Source organism: Pseudocercospora fijiensis, assembly GCF_000340215.1.
Source record: "Pseudocercospora fijiensis CIRAD86 unplaced genomic scaffold MYCFIscaffold_1, whole genome shotgun sequence".
Classification (NCBI taxonomy): domain Eukaryota; kingdom Fungi; phylum Ascomycota; class Dothideomycetes; order Mycosphaerellales; family Mycosphaerellaceae; genus Pseudocercospora; species Pseudocercospora fijiensis.
In genome coordinates, this window is record NW_006921532.1 from 8,249,092 (window position 1) to 8,264,592 (window position 15,501).

The 15,501-nt window shown below is 50.5% G+C and overlaps 7 protein-coding genes and 1 non-coding gene across 8 annotated transcripts; 4 read left to right on the forward strand and 4 right to left on the reverse strand.

Moving 5' to 3' along the window:
* Positions 1-3: 3 nt before the first annotated feature.
* On the reverse strand, positions 4-2,110 carry MYCFIDRAFT_149542 (uncharacterized protein; the record flags this gene model as incomplete). The annotated part of the gene is made up of 10 exons (XM_007923597.1): positions 4-245; positions 297-390; positions 446-593; positions 645-834; positions 884-984; positions 1,040-1,464; positions 1,530-1,543; positions 1,608-1,676; positions 1,735-1,810; positions 1,884-2,110. 10 exons carry the CDS (start codon positions 2,108-2,110, stop codon positions 132-134), a joined length of 1,458 nt encoding a protein of 485 aa, XP_007921788.1. The 3' UTR covers positions 4-131.
* Positions 2,111-4,366: 2,256 nt separating this feature from the next.
* On the forward strand, positions 4,367-6,339 carry MYCFIDRAFT_160131 (uncharacterized protein). The gene is made up of 8 exons (XM_007923598.1): positions 4,367-4,693; positions 4,746-4,981; positions 5,033-5,104; positions 5,178-5,364; positions 5,417-5,590; positions 5,648-5,864; positions 5,920-5,976; positions 6,035-6,339. Exons 1-8 carry the CDS (start codon positions 4,387-4,389, stop codon positions 6,183-6,185), a joined length of 1,401 nt encoding a protein of 466 aa, XP_007921789.1. The 5' UTR covers positions 4,367-4,386; the 3' UTR covers positions 6,186-6,339.
* A 196-nt stretch (positions 6,340-6,535) lies between these two features.
* MYCFIDRAFT_100268 (uncharacterized protein) lies at positions 6,536-7,096 on the reverse strand (the record flags this gene model as incomplete). Its single annotated transcript, XM_007923599.1, has 1 exon — positions 6,536-7,096. A coding segment is annotated over one exon (561 nt), but the record flags the coding sequence as incomplete, so codon positions are not given.
* Positions 7,097-8,756: 1,660 nt separating this feature from the next.
* Positions 8,757-8,860, forward strand: MYCFIDRAFT_t8. The gene has a single exon. It is a non-coding gene; the product is annotated as a tRNA-Ser (tRNA).
* Positions 8,861-10,020: 1,160 nt separating this feature from the next.
* Positions 10,021-11,275, reverse strand: MYCFIDRAFT_209945 (uncharacterized protein). Its single transcript, XM_007923600.1, has one exon. It carries the CDS (start codon positions 11,139-11,141, stop codon positions 10,083-10,085), a length of 1,059 nt encoding a protein of 352 aa, XP_007921791.1. The 5' UTR covers positions 11,142-11,275; the 3' UTR covers positions 10,021-10,082.
* Positions 11,276-11,761: 486 nt separating this feature from the next.
* Positions 11,762-12,646, forward strand: MYCFIDRAFT_209946 (uncharacterized protein). The gene has a single exon (XM_007923601.1). The coding sequence runs from the start codon at positions 11,879-11,881 to the stop codon at positions 12,536-12,538; it is 660 nt and encodes a 219-aa protein (XP_007921792.1). The 5' UTR covers positions 11,762-11,878; the 3' UTR covers positions 12,539-12,646.
* On the reverse strand, positions 12,621-13,520 carry MYCFIDRAFT_48671 (uncharacterized protein). Its single transcript, XM_007921855.1, has 4 exons — positions 13,389-13,520; positions 13,253-13,332; positions 13,059-13,184; positions 12,621-13,008 (listed from the first exon to the last, which is right to left on the reverse strand). The coding sequence occupies exons 1-4, from the start codon at positions 13,459-13,461 to the stop codon at positions 12,868-12,870; spliced, it is 420 nt and encodes a 139-aa protein (XP_007920046.1). The 5' UTR covers positions 13,462-13,520; the 3' UTR covers positions 12,621-12,867.
* A 193-nt stretch (positions 13,521-13,713) lies between these two features.
* MYCFIDRAFT_76350 (uncharacterized protein) lies at positions 13,714-15,374 on the forward strand (the record flags this gene model as incomplete). The annotated part of the gene is made up of 2 exons (XM_007922258.1): positions 13,714-13,867; positions 13,999-15,374. 2 exons carry the CDS (start codon positions 13,714-13,716, stop codon positions 15,372-15,374), a joined length of 1,530 nt encoding a protein of 509 aa, XP_007920449.1.
* Between the last annotated feature and the right edge of the window lie 127 nt (positions 15,375-15,501).

A 15,501-nucleotide genomic window follows, 5' to 3' on the forward strand; every position in this document is an offset into this window, starting at 1 on the left:
GTTAAGTATTAATTAAACATTAAACATTATACTTCTGCCGAAATCATCTTATATGTACTGGTAAAGACAATATGCTATGCCCAATGGCGCGGGCAGTGCTCCTGACATTCGTATCTACCCAGACTCCTTCTTTAGTACCACCTCGGATGCCATGGATCTGATAAGTCGAAAATCACAGATGAATGTGGCTTGGCGCCGCCATACTGGGGAAATATGCTCTGGAAATCGATGGTACGATTGAAGTGCTAGCTCGATTAGCATTCTGGTATCATTCAAATCATTTTTGGAATACTCACCAAGCCACCATTTGGTAGAATATCGATGTACTGGACTTTGAAGTCTGCTGGAGTATCGATAATACCAAGTCCGTTCGTCTGCACGAAGTAGTCTCTACCAATCTGGTCAGCCCCGACCTCTAGACCAAAACGGAAGATGGGGACCTTACGTGACTACAAGCGCACGCTCATCAGGAGTTAGCTTGAGGTAGTGAGGACCGATGAGGGGCTGTTTCTCCCAAGGGTTGTCAAGACGAATTGGGTGGTCCAGGTTCGTAATATCCAAAGCCGCGACGTGGTTAGCAGTGGTGAAAGTGACTTTTAACCAGATCAGCTGTGTTTGAACTGTGACAAGATGTCCATACTTACAGTATGCGAATCGTCCGTCCTTCGAGAGTGTGGAATAGACCGCCGTGGTATCAGGCATGCCAAAGTCGTACAGCATACGAGTAAGACCCGGCTTTCCCTTCTCATCTGTTCGGTAAGGGTAAATGATCCAGACTTGACCTAAATGCACGGCTGTGGCAATTGCAGCAGCCTCAGGGTTGCCGGGAATGAACTGTGAGAGTCAGCTCCAAGAACATTCAGATGATGTACATGGAATGCACCTTGACATCTTGAATACCGCCACCGTCCGGGATAGTGATGGTGTTGATGATCTTGCGAGTGGCCAAGTTCCAAAGTCGAAGGGTATTGGCCTTCACGATTCCTGCAGACAAGGATTAGGTTCACGGTCGACTCCCAAGGACAAGCAGTATACGTACCAGTCAGCGAGGGCTTCAGCACTGTCACAGGTATCACGAAGTCTGAAGTCAGCATCAGATCACGATTGAAATCGATGCTGAGACCATGAGGCGAGAACTGCTCCCCGAGAATATTCAAGGTTCCGTCGAGGTCTTCCGGCCATTCATGTATGATATTATACGAGGCGTCAGTCTCGATAAGTCGACCGGGTGATGTCCCGACCAAGCTTCCCATATACGTAATGAAGAAGCCTCCATCAGGTTTTGCAACGATCTCGTCGGCGATCGAGGCAAGCAGAGCTCGATCACTCTTCCAGAACTTCGGCTCGTACGGATCGGATACATCGAAGTAGAAGCCCGTGTCTTGAGTCTTTAAAAGGCTGAGGAGGCCTCCGCCCCAAAGAACTTTTCCGTCGGTAGAGACACCGCTGTGGTGTGGATTGTTTCTAAGATATAGCAACGTCAGTCATTCTCGACAGGTCGAATTTGCTCCAGGAGGATTTCACCTTACCCAGAGGAAGGAACCTGTTACGGCAAGAATCGATCAGCTCTCATGTTCGACATCTAGTTTTAGCAGCTTTTACAATACCTCAACGACACGCAAAAGGGTCCCGAACGTGTCATCATCCAGACTGAATGAAGCGAGAAAGTCTGCATGCTTTGAGGTAGGTCAGTCTAAGATGGCTTAGATCGTAAGAAGCTCATATATGTCTTGCCTTGTTGTCACCTGCACAGGTCCAGAAAAAGCCAAATTTGCGCGGCCGGATGTTACTCCCGACATATCCTGGATTTCTGTAGGAAGTAGATAGACAATATCAGTAAAGATCTTATCACACCTTGCACTTCAATGGACATTTAGACTCACGGTAATGGTGGCGTGGGTATCTGAAGGATAGGTAACGGTGGAGCGACGTTGTTGATGAGCTCTGTTAGACCCGGGACAGGTGGAATGAGAGATCCAGGTAGTGACAATGAATTGATTGGGAGACCGAGCTGCCGTTTGATTTCGGAATGTTTCTCAGATGCTGGGTCGATGGTAGGAAAGGCAGAGGCAAGGCCAAAGAAGACCAGAACGAATCGAAACGAAAGCATAGCCAATGCCGTGGCGTTCGTGGACGGGTGCCAAGGTTGTCTTGACCCAGTAGAGAGAGAACGAGTTCGATTGAGCAGGTTTAGGGGACATGGATAGCGATATATATGCTCGCCCGTAGCTGCAGTACTCACATTGTCAGGACTTTCATCTCTTTGCACCCATATCGGATCACCTTCGAAGCAACTTGCTGATGTGACAGTCAATGCATCATCTGGACAGGTGCATTGCCAGCATCAAAAATCACCGAACATGCACTATCGAACGCTGCTGCATTTCGACATCGTTGCTCCCGGCCGGGGAACATCAATCCGATCAACACTGCCTGGCATGCAAGCACAACGCTTTGCTGCGTTCGACAAAAGGAAATGACGGTTCCTTCATATCACACAAGGGTTTACTGTATGCACGGACGGCATAGGTGTTTCTTGATACATTCACCTACTCGGTGCCACAACCGCTGCACCAGCCCACCCACGGCATTGGATTTCTATAAGGTTTCTATAGCGCATGTATGCAGCGACTGGGCCCTCGCCTGTGACGCACTGTTATATGAAGGAAATGACGGTTCCTGCATATGGGAGCAAATATCACAATGGCGACATTCTCGATGAAATGGTCGACAACTGATGCCTTAAATTCGAGCGATGGCGCTATCTACTTTGGCAGGGAGCTAGAGATGAATGAGGGAGTGTGACCAAGGGTCGTAGTATGAGCGCCGTCATGCTTCCAAATCTTTCCACTAACTCTTGCCCAGACATCGAGATGATTTGAGACCATTCCCGAAGAGATTCATTATAGACTCGACATGGATGGTTATTAACGCATACAGGCCAATCTTTGTCCGGACGTTTCGACCACCAGGAGCAAAGCCAGCCGCAGATACAGAGTATGCTGTGGATGAATGACAGTCTGCTAAAGTGCGACGGTTTAGCACAGCACCCCATTTCAAATAACCCATTTGCTCGGATATACAAGCCATGAAGTCTGCTGAGCGGTGTTCCGGGGCGAGAACATCTTCGACATGCGTTGCTCTCTTGAATCTCTTCTCGATTTAGGAGTTATAGCTACGCCCTGACCATTCGTTCTGTTACTACCGCTGCAGCCGGACTCATGCCGCGGTAATACATTGAGGAACATAGAGGGTTTCCTAAGCCATATGATAATCACAGCCTCCCCATGTCGACCGCAAGGAAAGCATTGCTTGGGAGAGATGAAGACTCGGGCGATAGAGCCTGAAACCAGAGAAGCCAATGGACCGAGGGGACGTCGAACTATCGCGTGATTATCTCGGCGCAGGCCTACTGTCAAGATACATCTATCATTCTGCTGAATGGCCTGTGAGACAGTTGCTCCACATACTCGCTTTCGTGACACGTGTCCAGTGGATATTTGGATCGGTTTATGCAACCTCGAGCTGAATATGAGGATGTTCGCGTATTTGTCATGCCAAAGCTGCACATACTGTATTGCTGATGTTAGTGAGGCTTACAACATAGACACGAGACCGGAGGTGCTCCCATGGGTAGATACAGACAAACCAGGGAATGAATGTCGATCAATCAAGTTTCTCATAGCCGGACAGTGTTTGATTGGCTTGATCGTTACCGCAGACTCGTAGAGCTCTTGTGATGAACTTGCATTGTCATTCGCATTCCTAGGAACAGATTTCCGAATCTGCATGGTCGAGACGGCACGCCAAGAGTTTGCATCTATTGCACAATTGACGGGGATGAGTGCGCATAGTAACCTTAACAGGAACCAGCTGAACACTTCTCGCCAGGGTATGAACTATAGCACTTCAGCCCAGGGTCAAAAGGTAAGAGACAGCCAATCTGACTCGGTTGTCTAGAGATGATGCCAATCACCCCATGTCAAGGTACAATCGAAGCTAGCCGCAGGAAGTGTTCTTACCCTGCAAAATCTGCCAGCTTCGACCTCATTCATGAGATAAAACAGCGAACGGTCGGTCAGCTGGCCCAAAGCCCGGAACCAATCCAGCGGCAGGCATGCATCGAATGGTGTGACAGCGCAGATTCTGCTTCTGCCCATGTTCGATGATCGCGCTTACGACAAATGGCAATTCCATCTTTCATCAGTGACCGGCAACCACCTGGATCATGGAGAGGGATGATCAATGCATAGGCCATTGGTGCAAATTTGCGAGATGCGAGTGGTCCTGAATCCTTGACAGTCACGATTTTAAGAATGGTCGATAGGTGCCAAAGCAATCCCCTCGAGAGCAATGTGGATGTGATCGAACCGGCATCGACTCAGCATGAGACTTCTTGAGTTGTTTTTGAGCGCCTACACGCTTGGCTGCTTCTTTGACGTCTCGTCTGCGAAGCCATTCGCACATGGAGCGCAGAAGTCATCCTCCCCAAAGGTGTTCAACTATGGCCGCGGTCTCCCTTCTCATTCGGGCTCTAAGCATTTGCGACCTGTGCTCGAACCTCGCAAACAACCAGAATCCGAGAAAAGGATTGGATCAAATGGGCCTGATACAAAAGTGGCCGGCTATTCTCAAGGCGAGTTCGCGAAAGGTGAACCTATCAGTAGTTCCGGGAAAGGGGCTGTCATCTCTGGTAATTCATTTCAAAATCTCATAATATTAGCAAAATTGTTGACGCCAGCTAGGTGGAACGAACAACTTGATCGATATTCAAAACCCCAGCAATCTTGGTCAGGAGCCCACGGACAGTGGGGTCGTGGTGAATCTCAAATGGCGGTTCTCGGATTCAAAGACCAATCTGTACAATGGAGGCTTTGTACGTGAGCAGGTTATCACCGACCTTCCGTCTAGTCAGGATATCTCTGGTGCTCAACAACACCTGAAGAAGGGCGCTTTCCGCACGTTGCATTGGCACAAAGTTGTAGGTCCAGAATCTCGACAGCTTCAAGCATTGTACGCTGACGTGATTCAGTCAGAGTGGGCGTTCGTCTATGCTGGCCGGGTCGCTATATCTGCCGTCAACGAAAAGGGTGAAAACCAGTATGTAAGTCTTCTGCATTCGAGGCTGATGTCGTATTGCCATCCTTCGCTAAACTTCCACTCCTCGGCGTTTGCAGGATATCCTTGGACCAGGAGATATCTGGTTCTTCCCAAAGGGAGTGGCGCATGGCGTCCAAGGGTTGGACGAAGACAACGAGTTCTTGCTAGTCTTTGACGACGGCAATTTCGACGCCACTGGTGTGACATTCAATGTCGATGACTGGGTCGCACACACGCCAAAAGACATTCTGGCGAAGAACTTTGGTCCGTTACCCCTACTCACGAAGGGAGGTGCCTGCTAACTCATTGCCTGCAGGTGTGAATGCATCAGTGTTCGATGATGTGCCGAAGACCAATCCGAAAATCCTTCCAGGCAATGTACCGCCAGGTCAGAGTGTCGATCATCCCATCGGAGATCTCAGCAAGAGCAACAGCTCGTACGTGATCAGATCGAAAGACGTAGAGCCAATCGTTGCTCCAGGCGGCGGTGGTGAGTGGGATGCCGTTCCGTCAAATCGCCTCGAAAAGTGCTGACACACGGTCTCAGGTACTATCCAGATATTCGACTCCAGAAATTTCCCTATCTCGACCACAATTGCATCTTCCGTCGTAACCATCAAGCCCGGAGGACTGCGCGAGCTGCATTGGCATCCAACAGTACAAGAATGGGTTTACTTCGCCCAAGGCCAGGCTCGCGCCACGGTTTTCATGGGAAACGCGGCTGCCCGGACTTTCGATTTTGCTGCAGGCGATACTGCCGTCTTGTGAGTACAACTTCTCGATGAACTCGCAGTTTGGCGCTGACGTTGTGCGTCGCAGCCCTGACAATTCGGGGCACTATGTTGAGAATACATCAGAAACCGAGGATTTGATCTGGTACGTAAAGCCCAGGCTTGGTCCTGAAGTGCCACGCCATGAACTGACGAGCTTCAAGGATTGAAATTTTCAAGGCCGATCGCATTGCTGATATCTCCTTGACTCAATGGCTCGCGCTGACGCCGGCGCCGTATGTCGCACAATCGCTGAACATTTCGATTGACTTTGTCAAGCACTTGAAGAAGGAGAAGCAGTTGATCATTGCTTAACGGGGCTACATGTAGTTGAGGAGCAAGGCTGCTTCGGGTCTGCCGATTGCTGTATCCGGTGTTTTAATGTATGTCGTGTCGTCGCATGTCGGGCGATGTTCTTCTTGCAACCTGAGGTCGAAAGCGATCTCACAAATGGATTGCTTGTTCGGTGCTGAAAGACTCAAAAGCAATCTCATTCCCGTACCCAGCAGGCGAAATGGGCGTATTCAGAGGTCGGTGAGGTCGGCTCCGTCATGCTTCGGTGGAGACGCAGGAAAGTTCAGGACCGTGCGCATCATTCGATCTGTCTTGCCTTGCCTCCCTGGCTTGCTTGCAGGCCAACCTCAGCTCTTGGAGGCACCACCAAGTATCTGTGCAAATACGGCCACACCTTCGCGTCCCAGAGCAGTACCAACGCCAACGACCTCAGCACCAACAGCACGCATTCTTTGGAAACCAGCACCATCACTAACACCACCAATGCCTATAATGTCAATGCCTTGCAGCTCTTCGTGCTTGTCAAGCATTGCTCGGATCGTCTTGACATTTCCCAAAGCAAGCGAATGAATCGGTGCACCAGCCATTCCACCTGTACCCAAACCGGAGGCAGATTCAAGGACTGGAGTGCAAAAATCATTCCGCAATACCAGACTTGACCCCAGCGTGTTCGTGGCCGTGATGAAGTCGACATGACAGGTCGGGTTGCTTGCCGCAAGTAAAGCATCAATCAGAACCTGGAATTGATCGTGATACGTGTACGGTGGCGTCTTGATCCCTATTGCCACCTGAGGCTGATTGGTTGTCGAGCGTTCTTGGGCCAGTGCTGTTAGATACTCCAGGATAGAGCTCGAATATGCTGGCGGTGGTTTGCCTGGTATATTGGGGCAAGAAAGATTGATGTCGGAGTCGAAAATTGTTTGCAAGTCCTCGACTGTTGTTGCCCACGGATTGGAACTGTTGATCAGAGGCGGATTGATGAGTGGTAAAGGCATGATTGTGGCCCTTCTCGAGGATGTTGCAGATTGCGTAATGTATAGAGCAGTGTGAGATGAAGCAGGAAGATATTCAGCTCAAAAAGTTGATGTGGTAAGCCTATGGAATGGAATAGGTATTCAGGTTGAGGCTGAGCTTCTGCCCTGCGATCGCATTTGCTTGTTCACCATCTCCACCATTTGTGGGTACAATTTGCCGGAATCAGCAGTCCGATCCCGTGCTGGCATCTATGTTTGTGCAGACACATCCGGGTGTTCCGCTATTGTATCTTATGTTAACAACTAGTCAACAATTCGAAGATACGCTACTTACTCATGCTTGTGATAGGCCATTCTGCCGACGCCGTCGCACGCAGTATCGCAGTCTGTAGCTTCATCGACGCAAAATGCCTTATCGGCCATCAGACATCCCCAAGCGCCGTCCCCATGGCAAAACGCAACTCCAAGGCAAAGACAATGCGAATACGCTTCCGAAACGGTTGAAACGAGACCGATGATAGTAGTAGTAAGGGCGATGAGCCGCATCGTAGTGGTTTTGGTAGGGATTATACGACTGTAGAGGTCAGGCTGGTTGTGTTTAAGTACTGGTAAGTGGTAAGTGAACGACGATGCTGGGCACGATTTGTACGCGAAGCTCTTCACTGTTTAGATACGAGCTGAGTGGAAGAAGCGTCAGAATTTGTGCACTCAGATATATCACGTGCAGCGGCCTGACTGCCTGATTAGAACGGGCAGGTAGGAAGAGCGGCAAGCAGTACGGGACTATAGACCTCCTTTGAGTCCTTTCTGACAACTACACCCTCTATCAAGGTTTCGGTAGTATGATTATGCCCTGTAGAAGCGCCTCAGAGCCTATCTTATCCAATACGAGAAGCAAATTATGCCTGTGTTGGGTTATAAAGTACCGTACAGGCAGGTGCTGCCTGAGGGTTGCCGAGCGAAGCGAGACCTAAGTGGAAGAACTGTCAGAATTTGTTGCTTAGCAGTTTGTTGTCGTGTCGCATTGTCGCAATATCGCTGTCGCTATTGCTACATCTCCGAGTCGTTGTTGCAGTGCCAAAGCGAAGCTGTAAGGCGACAAGGCTACAGTCACGTAGGGGGGACATTTTGATTTCTTCCAATCAGAAGCCGAGCCTGGATTTGTATAAGCGCATCTTCAAACTGAACCCCCGGCGAACACTCTGCACGTGATATCCAAATTCCTGCCTAAGTACACAAATTCTGACTGTTCTTCCACTTAGCTCGTAAACAGACAACACCTTCGCATCCTCGTCGCAAGCTCCTCGAATGCTTCGGCTTATGCCTGTTTACTTCGCTTCGCTCGGACAATGCTTCCTGCCCTATGTACTGACACCATGTATCACGTCGCTTCCACCCCGCATTCAGCCAAGCTTTGTGGGCATTATCCCACACAGACCCTAGCTGCTGTAGGCTGTGGAAGATCCAAACTTCGCAAACGACCGACAGTTTGGTCTCTGCAAAGACGTCTAAGAAGCTGAGAAGCTGCTAGACCATTGGTCGACTGATCGCCATCTTTCGAGATGCAATTGGTAGGGTTATATATGTTTTTGACCCCTCACACGTCATCCAATCACCTGGCGTTGTAGCAAAGTGGTTACTGCGATTGACTAGAATCGCCATCCCGGCATTGCTATCAATTCCCTTCGGGGGCGTAGGTTCGAATCCGTATGTTCGACGCTGCATCCCCGTATCGAGCACTATTAACACCATCGCAGTGCCAACGTCGATTGACGTTCTAGCTGGTCCACCAGCTTAGAAGCCATCCTTTTTGCCGACTTGTTCCATATCTTTTGGTATTAATTGAATATAGAAATTCTATCCGGAAGAGAGTCAGGGAGTGTGGCGCAAATGATGCCATAACAGAAGATACTTGTGATGCTTGACTTTTTTCTCTTGGCTGCATACGCGATCTTGTGCTCTGTATGAGCCTTTGAGAATTGTGTAAAGCTAACAGAGCTGCAGTCGGAATGGTGTGAATCGCACATGTCAAGTGTTGAAGACACGGGATTGGATGATAATCGCTATGGCTAAGGAGTAGCTAGATGAATATAGGGTTTGTTGAGATGGTGTGTTGATGTGCTGAACAGGTTCCGATCAGAGTTTAGCTTCACCACTCCAAGCAGTGCGAGATGAATCAGCGGTCAGACGACTACTACTTGTAGTTGTTCGCTCGCATGAGTGAGGCCGCAATCTGTATCATAGAGACCGAGAAGCACGTAATTGGACTTACGACCCAGTGCACCGGCCACTCTCGAGTGCAGTGCTGGTCCTCCAGCTGCTGTCGTTTGACGACGGCGTGTTCTCAATCCCGCACGTCAGCTATGAGTGTTGAATGTGACGATGAGGTGCTCACAAGTACGATATTCTAATGACTTTGGAAGTGCAATGTTGGTCCAATCCTTCGAGACAGAATACGTGCACAGAGTCATGGAACAAGATTTCAGGCTGAGGAGCATTGGCAGACTGGATATCTTAATCACGGAGTAATCAAATGCGTCTGAGCAAAACGGGGTTCAACTTCACAAAAAGGTGTCGGACTCACTCCACTGAAGAGGGCACATCAGCGTTGGCCAGTGGCCAGATTGCTCGTGACCCAGCACGCCGGAAACAAAGCATCATCAAGTAACGCGCTCAGCGTGCCAGACAGAATAGCCTGTCGAGGAAGTCTGCAAGGCAGTGAGACTCATGCCTGACACCTTTTAGGGCAGTGAAGGTCGTATACGTACCAACTGCTTTGCAACAGCTCCACGCAGTCACGAGGAGTAAAACAAATCGGTCGAGCGAACTCATTCTTAGAGAGAATGTGGCATAGAAGGGTAAGTGACCAAAGTCGATAGACCCGGGAAAACACAGACGGCTGTGGTTCATGAAGCCGGTTCATTCGCTCTCGAGGTATCATAATTTATAATTCATCAAACAAGTCCTTCAAATAAGAATCCTCAGTAGGTGTCGGATTGATCATGGCCGCGACCGGACTTGCAATCTCGACAACATCATGTCCAAAGTCATCCAAGGCTTTAGCTACGCTGTAGAGCCGGCTGCCAACAGCACTTCGCTTCTTGGCGATTATGACAGCGATGATGAAGATCAGAATGCCAGTAAGGATAGCCCATATAGCGCTGTATCGGATTCGTCTCGCCTTCTGCCTCTCTTTCTCGCGTTGTTCATATTCGGCGACCCTGGTCCGCGCAGCCTCGAGCCGTTCGTTCAGATCTGTCGTCCGATCTTTGGAGTTGGCAAGTCGAGAAACTAGTTCGTTGATGGTCTTCTCCTGTTGATCGAAATTGCCGAACCCATCGAGGTTTTTCCTCGTTTCTCTTTCAAGCCCTTCGGTATCTTCCTTGAACGCTGCATGCATCCTTCGACTTTCTTCGGTCAATTGCTGAAGACTGGCAACTGTATTGCGAAGAAGAGACGCCTTCTCCAGGATGGCATAGTATGTATCGTCCAGCTGTCTCGTAGAGCTCATAGCGACTTCCTCAACATTTTTCAAGCTGTCTCTCAACTCCTGCTCCCTCTTCGCATTATCCTTCTGTGCCTTCTCGATATCTTCTGGCCTAATCTTGGGCCGTGCTGCTTGCTGCGTCTGTTGAACGGTATCATCACTCACTTCGCGAGGATGCTGGGGATTCTGATGAGAAGTACTACCTCTGCGACTTGAGTGCGGACTCTTTTTGTCTCTTCTGAGCAGAGCATCAAAACTGATGGGCGGCTTCAGTTCGATTGCAGATTGGACAGTCTCCTTCGCGGCTTGACGATAGCCATGTTCTCGGGAGCTCGTGAAGGCTCGACTCCTGAGACTGCTGGAATGGAGTCGCTTGTGTAGATGTGACTTGTCATGGTGCTGTTTCTCTGGAGCTTGTGGATCTGTTCGCGATCGGGCTGGCGATAGATTCTTCAAATTGTCTGTCGCTGTACGGATGGCTGGAAGTGGTTTACGAAACGCACTCTTGTCGTCCATCGCGGAGACGGGCGATTCGCGACATCAGCGACCCGGCCGCCGCTGCTGTGTCCTCAAGCCGTACGCTTGCGACAGTACACGTTGCAGTCTCCTTCAAGTGGATCTGTCAGATGCTGCTGACCCGCACAGATGACATGCACGTTTAGAACTGCGCTCGTTCTCGCTTTTCTGGCTCTGAGAAGTACGCGAGAAGTTGAGAACGGAGTCCGGAGTCTTGGCACTGCCTTGGCGAGGAAAGTTTGTTGACCTCGGCCTCGGCATCGTTCGACAGTTCTAGCAGGCGAGCACAAAGACACCGAATCAGCGCGCGCCAGCATAACCTCTAGCAGTGCCTACGCCCGTTCCTGGTTCTCAGCAGTATGCCTCCGGCCACTGTCTCCTGGAATTCTCTGCTGGCCACGCCTCCCGCACTGACGTCGGCGCTTGCTCGGGAACTGCTTCTGTTTCGCATTGGCGTGACGAGGACTTTGACGACGATACCAGCACGCTCGGCGCAGAGGCTTACGATTGCCCCAAAGTCTCATATATACACGGCACCTTCTATACCACGGCCATACATAAGCGGATTCCGTTTCCAAACTTCAGTTGCTTCCTCTTCTACCACAGACCCAGCCTCAGCACAACCGTCGAGCACTTCTGGTAGCTCTGAGACTTCGACCCCCGAAAGACCCTCGAGGCTTGCACGAGTACTCAAGAATACCTCTCTCGCGTTCATCCTTTTTGCTTTAGGTTTCGGTATGGCTGCCGCACCTGTCGCCGAGGCCGTCAATGGCTTCTTGAATCTTCCCACCGACGAAGAAACGCTTTCCCTCTTCGAACCTTCCACGCCTAACGCTGCCGAGATCAACGACCATATCGTCAATCACCCCCTAGCACAAAAGCTGCGCAGACAAGAAGGCATCGTCGAGTCAAGACCACATCTTAAGATTCCGCCTGCCATGAGGCCTCTCAACCTCACCGGTGGTACACTGTTGGGCGAGAACAAGATTGAGGTTCCCCCTCTCACATTCCAGGATAAGGAAGCTGAGCTACCGACCATGGTGCAGCTATCATTCCTTGGCCCAGCATTATGTGGCCATCCTGGTATTGTACATGGAGGACTCCTGGCAACCATGCTGGACGAAGGTCTCGCGCGGGCCTGCTTTCCTGCTCTGCCAAACAAGGTCGGAGTAACTGCGAGTCTGAAGATCGACTACCGAGTTCCCTGCCCTGCCAGCAGCTACGTTGTGCTCAAAGCAGAGACTACAAAGGTCGAAGGTCGCAAAGCGTGGGTGAAGGGCTGGATCGAGATTTTGGGCGAAGAGGATGGCACAGGCACCAAGGTTGTTGAAGCTGAAGCTCTTTTCATAGAGCCTAAGCAAGCCAAGCAGATGGCTCGAGTGTACAGCTCGACGTGAGTTGTTTTTGGCAGATGCGTTGTCTAGTTTAAATGCCGATACCCCCTTTGCTGCAACATGTGAGAATAGAGATAGAAAGACATGCATAATGCAAATAGCTTCTATGAGCCTCTGCCGTTCCTGTCTAATGCATTCATAAGTCATTGGCACGTTCCCTAAAACGCCAGCTATTCTGCACCCGGGCTATGCTGAATATGTATAAGATGGTTGAGCCTGCGCCTTCAAGCTGTATTCGGAACAAGCTCGACAAGAGTCCGGCATCCCAGCGCCTGACAGCGACTGCTTGCTCATGAAGTGATGATACTGCTGCCCTGGAGTCTCAAAAGTGATCAGAAGTTCGTGCCTTCTGGTGGCTGTGGAAGCTTCTTGTTGGAAGCTGCTGCCATGAACCTCCGAATCTCGATCAGGATGGTCTCCATAGTGAAGTCGCGCTTCCACGTTGCAAGTGTTGGTAATTTGGTAAGGTCGACCTGTGAGACGCATTAGATGAAATTCAGAAGCGGCGTTTATATCCACTTACCTTTCCGTTCTTCGCATCCACGCAAGGTAGGTTGACTTTGCTAATGAACGTAACCTCTGGCGGGCTGTCTGGATAATTTGGGCCACAGTGAATCTTAAGCGAGTAGATGCGGTTCTCATGTACGCTCTGCATCCTCTCTTAGCATATGTTGCCTCACGTTCTCCCGCCATGCCCAGCTTCAGCTCTCAACGTACGTGAGGTGGACCCAGGATAGTGCCATTCCAGTTGGTCATGAGCAAGTCGTCGCCTTCGTCGAGTCCATAAGAGCACGCCTCTAACATTTCCGTCAGTATATCGCCCGATTTTCCACCGCATCTTTCCCAGCCTGACCTGCACCAAGGCCTTTCTCGCCTTTTTCTAGCTCTTCTAGCAACCGGAAGTTGCGTGGAACCTTCGCACCCATGGTCGCGATGGTGTTCGTTCTCAAGTCGCAGAGGTAATTTGTGGAGTCTGTTGTTCAAGGTCGAAAGTGAGTGGTAGAGTTCAGATCGAAGGCGAAGCACAAGATCAAGACCAAACGCCAGTAGTCACCCCACCCCACCTTCACGCATCAAGTGTGCCAGACTGGCGGGTCCTCGTCCTCGGCCTGACTGCCTCATTCATCACACGACATGAACATTTGCACCGGGCCCCGGAAGCACTTGTCAGAGCGGCGATGGATATCAAAGCACGATTCGAAGTCTTGTCCAGATCTGCATATCTGGACGTCCTTCTGCCAAAAGCGCCACAATTCGATGCCGCCGCATTGATACGAGCTGGCGCCGCAGATGAACTAGCAAGAGCACCGGCAAGGCGTAACCTGTTCTTTGGTACCTCTCCCCCTTTCCAAGCACACACACTTCAACTTACTGAAGCCTAGGTGCCTAAGACGAGCAAGCCAGCGTTATTGTGACTCTCAAAACACCCAGGAAAGAGGATGAAGTACGCGAAACTTTGGCAGATCTGGAGCTGGTAATCGCAGCACACGCAACTGATGCCGTTCCCCAAGGCAGCGGAAATACGGCATCGGCGTCTGGCAAGCATGATCTAAACTCTGGCACCATCTCGGCCAGCGAGTTCACAGACATCGTGGCTCTGGAAGACCAAACATACGTGATCTGGAAATCGAAATTGCACCTGCCACCTCCAAGAACCCGACTACAGAGACCTGCCATCTATTTCACAGCGAATCTGGCAATTGGTAGCTCTCGCCAGAAACCCCCGCCGGGGCCTACAGATCCATATCTGCCCAGCTGTGAGCCTTTACCATCGAACGTGCTCGAACCTCTGCGATTCGACCCTGCGCTGCGCGGCTCCGATGTGTTCCTTTCAGAAGCTCGCATCACGAAAGTGGCGCCCAAAGCACCAAGTCTAGCAGACATCGTTAGACCCATCAGAGGAGCAACGAAACGAGCATTTCCGGCGGTCCCTGCCATCTTCACGCGAATCAGATATTCCACATTGCCAGATGCAATTGTTGCCAGCCTGCATCTCGAAGCCTCGCAGCTCATAGCTGGTACAGTCCGCATCACCAAGACTGAGCTGGAAATTCCTCATGCGAAAGTGGAGGACTTGACAAACATTTCGCTCCCGCTCGAGACTCGCGGCGGAGATGAGACTATATTTCTCTTCAAACTGCTATCCCTCGACACCAAGTCTTCAACAGCCGAGGATCATTCTCCAGTATCGATCTCAATCAGAGCATCCGCCTCCCTCGACCAAGGCTCCGAAATCTCCTTTGAAATAGACTGGCAAGCCCACGTTGACCTCTCCCATACATGGCAGAAGCCCTCGTATCGCTGGAGCAAACCTTTGAACGCATCGTCACACCACAAATCAGTCTCAGTGCAATCACTACCTAAATCCTCTCTCGACGCCGGAAGCAGAACGAGTAACGAAGGCACAAGCGAGGGCGTCATCTTTAATTTCACCGGCCCGCCAGTCGTTCCTACGTCAACAGAGTTCAAGCTCAACGTCCATTGCAATAATCGCTCCAACCGTCCTCGGCGCTTCGGACTTGTGATGATCCAGCCGAAGAAGTCGAGAGCGGTCATGAGCTCAATCACGCACACTTCAGCAGAGACTGACATGATCGCTAACATCTTCAGAGCGCCGCCACTGGAGAAGAGCAAGCTTCCAGATGTCTTGGACCTCAACCCGGATGTCAGGATTGGCCCTCTGCCGCCTGGGGCATGCTTCGAAACGCACATGACATTCAAAGCTTTGAAGTCTGGGGTTTTAGATTTGGGCACATTGAGAATCGTAGATCTAGATAGCAGGCAGACAGTAGATGTATGGGAGCTGCCGGACGTAATTGCGATGGCGATAGAGTCATAACGAGAGTCAAAGTTGTTGCAATGTGAAGAGGCGGGAACGAGAAACGAGCGTCAGCTTCGTGCTCTGCTTTGAATTTCTCGGTTGCTATCTTTTCATACCAAACCAATGCATAGGAAAGTAGCCACCT